Genomic DNA, 13641 nt, shown 5'->3' with positions numbered 1-13641 from the left:
AGAAGTTGTTGGACTGCAGCTCCTATCAATGCTATCCAGTATTGCTGAAGATGAGCCAAGCAGGATAAAATCAGGCAGCCATCAATTGCCAACTTTTCTTCTAAGAATATCGTGCAAATATATATGTTAGAGCCCAACTACATAGAAATAATAATGGAATAGAAGTGTGGTACAATCATCCTTTTTAATGGAGTGCGACTGTGGCAACAAGATGATTCACAATCACAAAACCATAGAATTGGAAGAGACCGCAAAGGCCATCCAGTCCAACCCCCTGCCATACAGGAACACTCAATCAAAGCATACTCAACAGATGGTCATCCAGCCTCTCTTTAAAGAACTCTCTTTAAAGACCTCAAAGGAAGGAGACTTCACCTCTATCCGAGGGAGTGTGTTCCACTGTCGAACAGCCCTTACTGTCATGAAGTTCCTCCTAATGTTTAGCTGGAATCTCTTTGCCTGTAGCTTGCATCCATTGTTTCGTTGCCTGTTTTATTGATCCCTCTCCTGTATTGCTATGTATTATTTATATGTATTATGCTATTATTTCTTAGATTGTAAGCCATGGGCAGGTTTATTCTTATCTATTTTATTGTTTGTATGTACAGCGCTGTGCAAATCTACAGTGCTATATAAATAAAGCATAATAATAATAATAATAATAATAATAATAATAATAATAATAATTTGTTCCAGGTCCCGTTCTCTGAAGCAGCAGAAGCTTGCTCTATCCTCAATATGACATCCCTTCAAATACCTAAACAAGCCTACCATACCATCTCTTAACCTTTTCTTCTCCAGGCTAAACATACCCAGTTTCCTAAGTCATTCCTCATAGAGCATGGTTTCCAGAACCTTCACCATTTTAGTCAGCCTCCTTTGGACACACTCCAATTTCTCAACATCCCTTTTGAATTGTAGTACCCAAAACTGGACACAGTATTCCTGGTGAGACCTGACCAAAGCAGAATACTGTGGCACTATTACTTCCCTTGATCTAGACACTATACTTCTATTGAGCAGCCTAAAATCACATTGGTCTTTTTAGCTGCCACATCACACTGTTGACTCATATTCAACTTATGGTCTACTTGGACTCCTACATCCCTTTCACATGTACGTTCAGCCAGGTGTTTCCCATCCTATATCTATGCATTTCATTTTAAAAGTATTTAAAGTGCAATACCTTACATTTCTCCATGTTGAATTTCATTTTGTTAGCTCTGGCCCAGCTTTCTAGTCTATTCAGGTCATTTTGAATTTTGATCCTGTCCTCTGGGGTATTTGCTACTCCTTTTAATTTGGTGTCATCTGCAAATTTGATAAGTATATCCCCAATTCTGTCATCTAAGTCACTGATAAAGATGTTGAATAGCGCTGGGCCCATGACAGAACCCTGTGGCACCCCACTGGTCACTTCTCTCCAGGATGAAAAGAAGCCATTGTTGAGCACCCTTTGGGTTTGGCTGGTCAACCAGTTACAAATCCATGTAACAGTTACCTTGTATAGCCCACATTTTACAAGTTTGTTTGCAAGAATGTCATGGGGAACCTTGTCAAAGATCTTACTGAAATCAAGATATGCTATATCCACAGCACTGCCTTCATCTACCAAGCTGGTAATTTTACCAAAGAGAGAGAGAGAGAGAGAGAGAGAGAGAGAGAGATCAGATTTGTCTGGCATGACTTCTTTCTCTGAAACTCATGTTGACTTTTGTGATTATGGAATTGCCTTCTAGACGTTCACAGACTCTCTGTTTAATGAGCTGCTCTAGAATGTTTCAGTAGTTAAAAATAAGATTCAAGTAGCTCAGATTCACCTTCATTTTTCAGCCATTTTACTATGTTTCCTTCTTCCATCGTTGGTGATAGTGCAGGCATGAGAATTTTAACAGCAGGAGCACCTTGGAAAGGAAAAAAAGGGAGTATTAGTATAGTTTTATTTAAACAGTGTAAAAGTTGCAATAAATCCTGAAGCTGCGATTCTATGCACATTTGAAGCAAAACCTAACCAGCAAAGATGACAAAGGTCAGTTGAGCCAATGGTCTTGTTCCCATTATAGTTTAAACTGGATCGGGATTCTGAATTATTTGCTTTAAACCACCATGGTTCCCACTTAATTCAAATCAATGAAGTGATTCAGAAAGGAGGGCCATGATTTTTACCCATTTAACTTGCGTCCAAAAGATGCTGGTAAAATGGGGTGTTTGGGGTGCTGAATCGATTTATTTAAAAATAAACTGATTCAGCCCAAGTGGGAACTAGGCGGTTTCAAATCAGATTAGAATCTGCCCTGGATCCCATTGGCAGTGGCTTCCTGGCCTTCTGGCCATACCTCCACGCCTGCTCCATCCTCAGTCCTCCCAGCCTGCCTCTCTCCTTCTGCCCCGGCCTCTCCCCCACCCCTGGGTTACCAGTATGGCCAGAAGGATGGAGGGAGGCATGGCAGGGAAGCCGCGGCTGTCGCTTCCTGCACCGATTCTTGATACTGGCGCAAACGTAGTGGGAACCACTCTGTTTGCTGAACCAGTTTCACTAATCAGTTCAGGACTCGAATCAAGAGTTAAGTGGGAATTGGGCCAATAAAAGTGGCTGAACCCATAACCCTCCCAGCCTCAGCATGTGAGAAATTCCTTAGGTATAATCTTGCTAACTGGGTGGGATAAAACTGGGTTCCTGCGTGGGCTAAGGCTTGAATCTAGCACAGCTCTCCTCCTTTATCTCCTCTGGTCTCTGTCCTCAGTTTGGATCTTCTGCTGACAGATTATAGCCAGTAGAGCAGTTCTACTAGCATTATTTTGCTGTCAAATCTTTGGGATCAGTCAACACATGAAGGTTTTGGCAGAAGCACATTTCTAAAATAGCAGAAGTTTGTGCCTAACACAAATTCCCTGCAACTTCTGCATCTTTGACTTAGGACTGTCAGATTCCAAAGATCCCCATTTTTAGAATTATCATTGGAATGAAAAACATATATATGATAAAAGGATAGCACTAAAAGATGTTAGGAAACTGAATTCTGATGATTACAAAGTATTTCATGTTGTTGTTGTTATAAGCCTTCCATTTTTTTCTAACTTATGGTGACCCTAAGGCAACTTATCAGGGGGTTTCCTAGGGTTGAGAGTGTATGACCCAATGAAGGCCACACAGTGGGTTTCCATTGCTGGGCAGGGAATCAAACCCCTGTGTCCAAGTCCTACACTCAAACCACTACTCCACACTAACTCTAGATTTCATATAATACTTGATGTATTTTGTGTATTGCTCAACACCAGCCTGGAATCTGTAGTTTAAATGCCCTGGCTCAGAGCTAGGAATCCTGAAAATTGTAATTTATTGTGGCACCAGACATTTCTGACAGAGAACACATAATATCTCACAAAACTACAGTTCCCAGAATTCCCTAGCATTGAGCCAGGAAAGTTAAAACAGTCTCACATTGGGTTATTTCTGAAGTGTGTTTTGGACCTGTATTTATTTCAATTCTACAAACAACAGTTAAGACATTTGCATTTAACCTAGCCTGCCAATAATATCATAACTTAATCATAAAAAGCAAAGCATTTTGAAGAACCTGTTTGAGAAATGAGTACAGTGGGTGCTTCTTTTTCGTGGGGGGTCCGTTCCGGCGATCCTGTCACAATGATGCTGGGAATATTCTACAGTCCAAATCTTACACCTACACATTTATTTTATAAAACACATATTTCTTGTACACAAGGTAGTTAGCCCATCTCTCGCATCTTACACATATGGAAGTCTAATTCTGGCAATATGCTTGTCAACACCACATTTAATTCAAGGAGGACAAAATTAAAGGAAGTAAAAAAAAGAATTTATATCATTCACTTGAATTAATTTTTTAAGTATACAGTTTATAACCAGTTGGTTGCTGTAACAATTTAAAATGTAGTAGCTCAGTCTTGTAAATATGTGCACAGACGTTGTTAGTCTACTTTTTTCTTAACAACCTGTTAAGAATAGTCCACATTTCCATAACAGCCAAAAAACAGAGATAACTCATTCCTCCTTAGCCAATACAGACAAATTATGAAGTCGAAGGCTTTCATGGCTGGCATCCATGGTTTTTTGTGGATTTTTCGGGCTATGTGGCCATGTTCTAGAAATTTTCCTTCCTGACATTTCGCCAGCATCTGTGGCTGGCATCTTCCAGCCACAGATGCTGGCGAAATGTCAGGAAGTAAAATTTCTAGAACATGGCCACATAGCCCGAAAAACCCACAAAAAACCACAGACAAATTATGCTAGCTAAAGAAAAAGAAGCTTTCTGCCAAGGAGACTGGCAGAAAAGACTTCTTTTGGAAAGCTGTTAATTCAAGTTAATTAGTTTGTTAGCTAAAACAGCATTTATGCAACATATAGAACCATGTTGGTGAACTTGTGCCCTCTCTGGCATGCAAAGCCATCACTGAGGGCACACAGTAGCCATAACAAGGAGGGACAGGGAGGCGTATGCAGCCAGCCAGCATCCTTGCCATGGTCCAGTTCTCCCATAGAAAACCAAGCTGCAAGAAGGAGGGGTGGTGCACAGCCCTTCTGGGCAGAAGTCCCACCCCTTCTGGCTTGAAGTCCCCCCCTTCCTCCTCCCAGACTTGGATGAGTGTGTGTGTTGTGTGCCTTCAAGTAGTTTCTGCAGATGGTCCAAGGTCTCTCAGCGGGTTTCACGGCCAAGTGAGTTTCTTCAGAGAAGGTTTGCTATTGCCTTTCTCTGAGGCTGAGAGGGTGCCAAGGTTTCCCAATGGGTTTCATGGCAAAGTAGGTTTCTTCAGAGGAGGTTTGCCATTGCCTTCCTTTGAGGCTGAGAATGTGTGACTTGCCCAAGGTCTCCCAGTAGATGCCTAAAAGCACCAGATCCTGTTTGATCTTGGAAGCTAAGTAGGTCAGGTTTGGTTAGTACTTGAAGAGAGCCAACGAAGACCAAATGCTATAGGTTATATTTCAGAGAATGGAACTGGAAAAACAACCTCTGAATATTCCTTAAGAAAACTTAACTAAAACATTGCAAAAAGCAATATTTTGCTCTATTGAAGCTCAAGAATATCATATCAGTTGTGGTTCTTTTGGCTTTTAAACCTTCTTTCCAATCCTCATCTCTAATTATTTTCTACTAAAAAAGATAACCAGGAAATGACACAAATAAGCTATGTGAACATGAGTAAAGAAGGAAAGTGAATTGCTTGCAACCCCAGCATGGCCTATAAAATCCATGGCACAAATAAGAAAAGGCAACTGTCTAATTGTGGTGGGAAGGGGTAGACTCAAGGCTATGATCGGATAGCACTAATTATTGTGTCTGTACAATTATTTGGTGGGATATGAATACCCTTTATTAATGGATGCAAATAACTGATTTTGAATATATCTAATTGGCTTCTTCTGTAGAAAGACCACAGCTGTAGGAAAATCTCTGCTTCTTCCCAAGAGAGATCAGGTATTTTGGGGGTCTTAGCAGGCGGAGAAGTGGTTTATAACACTTAGCCAATTTCTTTCTATGGGATACATCCAGAAACTGCAGCAGATTGCATCACACTAATAAAGCACAACAACTTGTGACAAATCTATGCAATTGATATACAACTGACAGTCCCCAAATGACAGTTTTTAAAAAGTATTTAAATAGACAATCAGTTTGTAGTCTCAGAATCCATGGGTGGTTCTAGTCTATTGCAGTTGGCCCTCAGTATCCATGGATTCTACCATCCACAGTTTGAAAATATTTTCAAAAATATAAAGTTCAAAAAGCAAACCTTGATTTTGGCATTGTCTATAAAGGACACTATTTTACTATGCCACTGTATTCAACGGTACTTGAGCATCTACGGATGTTGGTATCCCCAAGGGTTCTGGAATGGGCCCACTGTGCCTACTAGGGTCATTGTGAATGAGGGCGTTATCTTTCTATGCATGTTTATCTGAGTGCAAAGTCAGTAAACATGCCATGAACACAAGTTCATCCAAAGGATGCAAACATTCAACGGATGAATGTGCAACTGCTTAATCTCATGTTCAAACTAACTCCTTTCTTTATAAGCAGAATATGGCATAAGGACAGTTTATTTAAGAGCAAGAACAAGAGAAAACATACTGTCCTATCAAAATTTAAAAAATTGAAATAATAACAATAAAAGGTATAAATCTTTAATGTCCAGAGAACATATTGCTGAGCATTGAGCTGGATGAAGAGTGAGGAGACATGGCATTCTTGACCTGTTTTCCCAGAATTATCTGGGTCCATACAGTTGGAAACCTCATGGTTCCTTACATTTTTGGCCACTCTTTTACTATTATACCTTATACAGAAGCTATAGTGGAAATGATTCCCTAACCAATATTTATTGTATATTGGCGTGCTGTAATGTACTCAAGTCTAGAAATTTTAGTCAAAAAATCAACTCCCCCAAAATGGGTTGACTTATCCATGGGTCAATGTAAGTACTGCTGTTGTTGTTGTTGTGTGCCTTCAAGTCTTTTTCAACTTTTGACGACCCTAAGGCGCACCTATAATGTGGTTTTCTTGGCAGGATTAGTTCCGAGGAGGTTTGCCATTGCCTTCCCCTGAGGATGATAGTGTGTGACTTACCCATGGCCACTAGTGCGGAATTCAATGCTGGTCTCCAGAGTCCAGCACTCAAACCACTTACACCACGCTGGCTTCTCCTTAACTTTATCAAAACAGGAGACCATCCCCTTCTCTGAGTAGAGTGGCGAAAGGCAAGAGCATAGTCCATCCCAGGGGAACCTAAAGGAAGCACCAACCACCTCTATTCTCTCTGCCACAGTCCTCCTTCTGGCCTTTTTGAATGTCGCAGTGGGGAAATAGCAGTGTGCTTTGGCATAATTTTCCTTTACTTCATCCTTTACATGCCCCTAGATTTTACCCCAATTTATCCTCCGGTTATATCAAAATCCATAATTTCCCCCCCCCCAAAAAAAAAAACCCTTTCCCTCAATTTATACATGAATCTGACTTATAATCTAGTTTATACCATAACTTTTTGCAACTAAGAAATGAATAAATGCTTTGACTAAATATTCTTAGTAGCCTACAGTACTACTATATTCATCAGAACACTAAAACAATTCAAGAACTTTGTATAAAAGGCCAGCCACAACTCTCTTCAAGTGTTATGTGTATGTGAGTTACATCTCAAAACCTACCGCAGATACAGAGCTCTTAGAGATTACATTGCTTACCTTAGTATAGCAATATCAAGACCCCGGGATACGTTGTGCTAACATACATTAACAATATTATACCACCCAAACATTACACTATACAAATGCTAAATGGTGCGTCTACACTGTAGAAATAATGTTGTTTGATACCACTTTAACTGTCATGGCTCCATCCTTTAGGATCTTGGGATTTGTAGTTTTCTGAGGCACTAGCACGCTTTGGCAGAGAATACTAAAGACCTTGGTCCAAAACACACTACAGAAATAATCCAGTTTGAGGCTACTTTAACTGCCCTGGCTAGGGAATCCTGGGAATTGTAGTTTATTGTGGCTCCAGAGCTCTCTTGACAGAGAAGGCTATAATGTCTCACCAAACTATAGTCCCCAGGATTCCCTGGCCTTGAGCCAGAAAAGCGTTAAAGCGGTGCCAAGCCGGGTTCTCTCTCCAGTGTGGAGGCAGCCTCCGTGTCCTCCCCACAGTCTTCGCAGACTAGAGCGGGACGAAGCCGGGGGCACGATGCAACCCTCCGTGGACCCCAGCCCCGCACTCACCCAGGAGCCGGAGGGCGCCGTGCAGAAGCCTCCCTGCCGGCCGCGGAGGCGGGGGAGCGGCCCTCCTTCCCGGGGGAAGCAGGAGGAGGCCGCGGAGGAGGGCCCCTCTCGGGCAGAGTCCCAGCCGCAGGGAGGCCGCCATCTTCCCCTCCGTCGCTCCCTCCTCCTCCTCCGCCCAGTGGCCGGGGCTGCCTCCTCCTCCTCAGCGCCTGAGGGGAAGGCAGGCAGAGAGAGGCAAAGAACCACAAGCACCGTTCTCATAAAAGCACATTAAAAGGGGGCTATATCATCCCTCACTCGCCCTGGACTCAGAGAGAGAGAGAGGAAAGCGCCCTATTGGCACATAGTCACAAGATGGCGGGCGTCGCGCTCCTCATGCTATGCGTTCATTCGTTTGCTAATACTACAGGGATAAATAACTAATTAACCCTATCTGCTTATTATTCCCTATGGGCCAGAATGGCTGCTGTCGATTGTTTTAGGACGTCTCTGCTTCAACTGCCCTGGGCTCAGGACTAGGGAATCCTGGGAAGTGTAGTTTATTGTGGCTCCAGAGCTCTCTCTGACAGTCTCACAAAACTACAGTTCCCAGAATTCCCTAGCATTGAGCCAGGGCAGTCAAAGCGGTCTCAAGCCGGACTATTTCTTCTGCGGTGTGTTTTGGGTCCTCCTCAGTGCACTCCCCCCTTTTGCATTAGAGGCCTCTCTGCCCGCCTTTCCTCTCCTCTGCGCCGGGAGTTGGAGAGGGCCCTGGGCCTTTCTTGATCCCTCCGGATCCAGGCTCTCCAGTGAGGAAAGAGGTCCAGCTGCTGGAGTCCAGAGCTATGGCTGAGCCCTTGGGAGACTGCAGCCCTCCTCTCTGCAGGAACGGAAAGGTAACGAGGGAGGAAGTTCCTTCTCTCTCTTTCCTGGCACAGAGAAGCTGGAAAGGGTGGAAATGCAGGGAAAGGCCTAAAAGCCCTGCTGCCACACTTTGGCCTTTGATCAGTTTCAATATGCAAAAAGCATTGATTTTTGGAGCAAGGTGACTAGACCGTGTCCTCCTTTTCTAGGACACTTCAACCAGGGCGACCAGACCATGTCCTCTTTTTCTAGGACATGCTGCCCTACATTTCAGCCTTGAGGAATTTCAAAACGCCCCCCAAATTTGGGCATGACTCTGAAGCCACTTTAACTGCCCTGGCTCAGTGCTGGCTTTAGTGACTTTCATGGGCCAAGCATTCAACTGATCAAGCTCTCATCTCCAGCACTGCCTCTGCTACCGCTGCTGCTCTTATGGTGACCCCTATCACAGGGTTTTCTTGGCATATTTCTTCAGAGGAGGTTGCCATTGCCATCCTCTGAGGCTGGAAGAGTCGCCCAGTGGGCTTCCATGATCAAGTGAGAATTCAAACCCTGGCCTCACAGTGTCTTGAGGCTCCAGCCACTACACCACACTGGCTCTCTGCAGCTATTACTTGGGCTACTACTACTCACTCCTTTTTTGTAAAATAGTAAATAGCAAACACAGACCAAGGGGAGGCTTGGCTGCTTGAATGTCTGATTAGAAGATGAATAGCCAAATATCAGTAGAAGACAGTAGAAGACTATCAGGTACCAGGCAGCTGACATTCGTTCTCTAATACAGTGTTTCCCAAACTTTGGCCTTTCAGAAGTCTTGGACTTAAGGGAGAATTGGACTTGATCTGTACAAAAATCCATCTGTTTGTCTTTTTGGCTGTCCATGGTATCCTTAGCATTCATCGTCAGCACCGCATCTCAAATGAGTTGATTTTCTTCTTATCTGCTTACTTCACTGTCCAGTTCCCACATTCATACATAGTGATAGAGAATACAGTGGCTCTGATAATTCTAGCTTTAGTGCTCAGTTGTATATCTTTACACTTTAGGATCTTGTCTAGTTCTTTGATAGATGCTCTCTCCATTCCTATTCTTCTGATTTCTGAACTGCAGTCTCCTTTCTGACCAATGTTTGATCTAAGGTATGGGAAATATTTAATTATTTCGATTCCCTCATTATTCAGGTTGAATTTATGGAAATCCTCTGTGGTCATTACAGCGCACCCGCGCCATATGCAGGCGCACCATATGTGGCCTTGAGCATATGCGCTCAAGCCGCGGGGCGCGCACAGGGCGGAAGGGGCGGCGCGTCCCATTCAATTGAATGGGCACGTGCGCCCGTTGCGCCCTGCACACGCCCGCACCACTGCGCCGCTGCGCACAAGCCCCATTGTTTCCAATGGGGCTCGAGCATAGGCGGAATTCGCCTTACGCGGGGGATCCAGAACGGATCCCCCGCGTAAGGCGAGGATGGACTGTATTTTTGTTTTCTTTATGTCCAGTAGTAAACCTCCCTTTGCAATTTCTTATTTAATTTTCCTTAGTAATAGTTCCAAGCCTAGGATGATTTTCGCTAGTGATATGGTGTCATCTGCATATCTTGGATTGTTGATATGCCTTCCTCCTATCTTCATTCATCCTTTTGTTTCTAAACCTGCTCTTCTTATGATCATCTCTTATATTTTCTGCACACAAGTTAAACAGATAGGGTGATAGAATGCAGCCTTGCCTGCCTCCTTGCTAGGCTGACCATATGTACTGTTTTAAACGGGACAGTACCATTTTTTTTCATAGGGACAGCCCTCGTTATCAATGGGGGATCCATTCTGGATCCCCCTGCAGATGACAAAATCCACAGATGCTCAAGTCTTATTGATCTCAATGGTGGTGCAGCCACCCAAAACTTACCTTGCTGCTTTACTGAAACAGGAAGCTACCACCACCTCCTCCTCCTCTTCCCCACTGCCTCTGCCTCCTCCTCCTCCCCCCCTCCAGGCTTGCCATACTTTAAGCCTGGTTGCACATTTGCCCCTCACTGCGATACCAATGCATGCCTTGTCCAGAGGAAAGAGTAGCTGCCGCTCAAAGAGGGAGGGGGAGGCAGGGAACAGCTGAGAAGAGAGAGAGAAAGAAAGAAAGAGGGAGGGAGGGAGAGAAGCGACCCTGCCCGCAGCACACACCTGCCCACCTCAGCCATACCTCACCTGGAGAGAAGGAGAAGAAGAAACCAGCTATGGAGGGAAGAAGGGCCTGAGAGCCAAAGCCCAACCACAGCACGCCGAACCACCCTTTGTTCTTGCTGTTGTTGTTATTGGGTGCCTTCAAATCCTTCCTGATTTACAGCGACCCCAAGGTGGTGAACCCATTGTGGGGTTTTCTTGGCAAGGTGACTTGTCTAAAGTCTCACCTAATGGGTTTACATAGATGGGCCGGGATTCGAACCCTGCTCTCCAGAGTCACTAGTCCAATGCTCAAACTACTCTTGACAGACCTTACTGCTCTCTCTCTCTCTCTCTCTCTCTTTTTCCCCCGCCACCTTCTCTGTCTTCTCCCAAGTCTCACTTCAGGTTCCCAATCCCTTCCTCTTCAGCCTCTTCCTTCTCCTGTCTGCCTGTTTTCCTGCCACACTGTGGCCAGAGAAGGATTTTATTTCCAATGAAATGAGGGGTGGGTCGAACCCCCTTGTTTCTTTTTAGTTTGTTTTATATTTACTTTCTCTTTTTCTCTCTTGCTGGCAAGGTTGAGGGAGCTCCTTCCTCCTCCTCCTCCTCCTCCTCTTCCCCTCCTGCACTTCCACCGCCGCCCCTCCTTCCTCCGTTCTCCTCTTCCTCTGCTGCTCCCACCCTCCATGAACTTGCCGTCCACAGATGCTGGAATCCACGGATGGCAAGTCCGCAGATATGAAGAGCCCACTGTATTTCTAGGCGGTCCTGTTGTTTTAATATAAATGCCAATTTTGTCCTGGTTTTTTTTTTTAAATGCCCTGTTCTGTTGCAAAAATATTTGAAGGTCCCTATTTGAAATTGTGGTTGTCATTTGCAAGAGATCAAATGTCTACGTATCAAACATACATTAGTTTAATTGAAAAAGATAATATTTTAACTACAGAAGTAGCCAAAAAACATTGAAAACCTTGTAAACAATTTAGATTCTAGAAAAAATGAAGTGTTTGTAACTACTGATGTCAAAACACAACTGAAAATGTTTATAGATTCAGTAGAAATTAATGAGGCTATTTTTTTTTAGTTGTATTAGAATTTCTATGAAACGAGATTAGAATATATTAACAAGTGGAAGTGCAGTGTAGGAAACACTGAGAAGTTCAAGTGGGTACTACTAAGGAAAACACCTAAATGGAAAGAAATTCAGGATAGCCTGAATGAGGAACTCATCACACACAGAGAAATGAAAGAAACTTGTGTATTTGATCAGTGGACCAGTATAAAATCTACAATCATGAGGCAGTTTTCCATGTATTCCAGGTACAGTCTGCCCTCCACATCTGCGGAATTAGGGATGCAAGACGCCTGCAAAAGTGGAAAAACCATGAATATGGGAAAAGACAAGGAGGAGAAGTACACATGCCCTTCTAGACTGCTCTGTTCCTGGAATTACAGAAGGGAGAAAAAACATGGGATGGAGGAGGAGGAAGAAGAGTGCATGTGTACTTCCAGGCTGTGGATGAGAGAGCATGGTTGCCCTTCAAACAAACTCATGAAAAATCAAATGCGCAAATGTTAAACCTGCGAAAATGGAGGGCCGGCTGCATATGGAATAAAGAAAACTTTTTTGTATCTGATAGATGGGTAAAAATTAGTTCTGAAATGAGGAAAAAATGCCTAGACTTTCAAGACTTTTGTAATATTGCAGAGTTTATTCCTTGTTTTCCAGAAAGTATAGCACCTGTTGAGATAAAATTTTCTGTTAGGAGCAGTATGTGGTCAAAGAAAACATCTCCATTAAGTGTTGAGGGCTATGTAAGTTGTAAAACAAAAGTGTGTTATGGAGTGTGAGAAGTTTTATAAGGTGTTGAAAAACCTAAATTTCCTGCATAAGATTACTTCATTGGAGAATTATTCATGGTATGATCATGGTGAAATACAGTCCCGCTCTACAGCTAGATTTTTGAATGAGTTCAGTCACTGAAGAATAATTGTTAGCTCAATAAATTCATGTAATAAAACACTTGTTATTATTTTGCTTTTTCATGAACATGGAATATTACCTAACCCTGTCTAGTTTTTGCTATCCCAATGCCCTGTTTTTGTCTCAAGGAGGCATGGGCCCAAAACAGATGGGCCCAAAAGGGTGGCTTCCAGCCACTTTGGGGGTATAGCATGCAGATGATTAATGCTCCTGCAGCAGCTAAAAGCTGCTCCAAGGCCGCCAGCAAAAGGAGCAGCAAAAAAACCACCCCTGCCAGCAGCCTGTTTGGGACTGCGCCAGTGGCCCCCTTTGGGAGTGGGCAATCTGGTTGCTGCAGTCCTAGGCCAATCAGGACCGATCGCAACTGGAGTGGCCAAAGGCCACTCCTAGCCACCTGTCTGCTTTACCCCATGGTCAGCCTACCCCTTGCCAAATGAAAATCATTCTGTTTCTCCATATTTTGTTCTAAAAGTTGCTTCTTGTCCTAAATACAGATTCCTCATCAGGGCTATCAAATGTAGTGGCACTCCCATTTCTTTAAGAGCATTCCAAAGCCTTCTGTGATCTATGCAGTCAAATGTTTACTCTAATCTAAGCAGATGCTGGTTTTCTTCTGAAATTCTTTGATTCGCTCCATTATCCATCATATGTTTGCGATGTGGTCCCTAGTGCCTCTTCCTTTTGTGAACCCTGCTTGCACCTCTGGGATTTCTCTCTCCATATATTATTGGAATCAATGTTGCAGAAATTTGAGCGTGATTTTGCTTGCATGGGATAGTAATAGTAATTACTAGTAATAGTAATCTGTTGGCCACTGTTTTGTTTTCAATATTTGTGGACATATTTTAATTTAATACTAGAGTTGCTTCTGTCTGTGTGGATTATAGCAATTTCATACACCT

General features: G+C 43.3%; 2 protein-coding genes across 5 annotated transcripts in view; one reads left to right on the top strand and one right to left on the bottom strand.

Moving 5' to 3' along the window:
* Nucleotides 1-8088, bottom strand: part of LOC149314584 (pyruvate dehydrogenase protein X component, mitochondrial-like) — a 158043-nt gene extending 149955 nt beyond the window's left edge. For 2 of the 4 annotated variants that reach the window (XM_089521428.1, XM_089521429.1), the window contains exons 1-2: nt 7754-8088; nt 1821-1904 (exon numbers count right to left, since the gene is read on the bottom strand). In XM_089521428.1, coding sequence (XP_089377554.1) covers nt 1821-1904; nt 7754-7895 — 226 coding nt within the window. In that variant the 5' untranslated portion in view covers nt 7896-8088. Of the gene's footprint in view, nt 1-1820; nt 1905-3578; nt 3670-7753 lie in introns of those variants that run through there. The other 2 variants (XM_089521426.1, XM_089521427.1) reach the window with 2 other exon arrangements.
* Nucleotides 8089-8333: 245 nt separating this feature from the next.
* LOC149314583 (methylthioribulose-1-phosphate dehydratase-like) overlaps nt 8334-13641 on the top strand; it is a 34390-nt gene continuing 29082 nt past the window's right edge. The window contains exon 1 of the mRNA XM_089521430.1: nt 8334-8628. Within this exon, the coding sequence (XP_089377556.1) occupies nt 8578-8628 (51 nt within the window). The 5' untranslated portion in view covers nt 8334-8577. The remainder of the gene's footprint in view (nt 8629-13641) is intronic.

The sequence above is a fragment of the Sceloporus occidentalis genome, unplaced genomic scaffold (genome assembly GCF_023333645.1).
Source record: "Sceloporus occidentalis isolate IW3139 unplaced genomic scaffold, rSceOcc1.0.p SCAF_4, whole genome shotgun sequence".
Taxonomy (NCBI): domain Eukaryota; kingdom Metazoa; phylum Chordata; class Lepidosauria; order Squamata; family Phrynosomatidae; genus Sceloporus; species Sceloporus occidentalis.
This window is presented reverse-complemented; position numbering and strand designations above follow the sequence as displayed.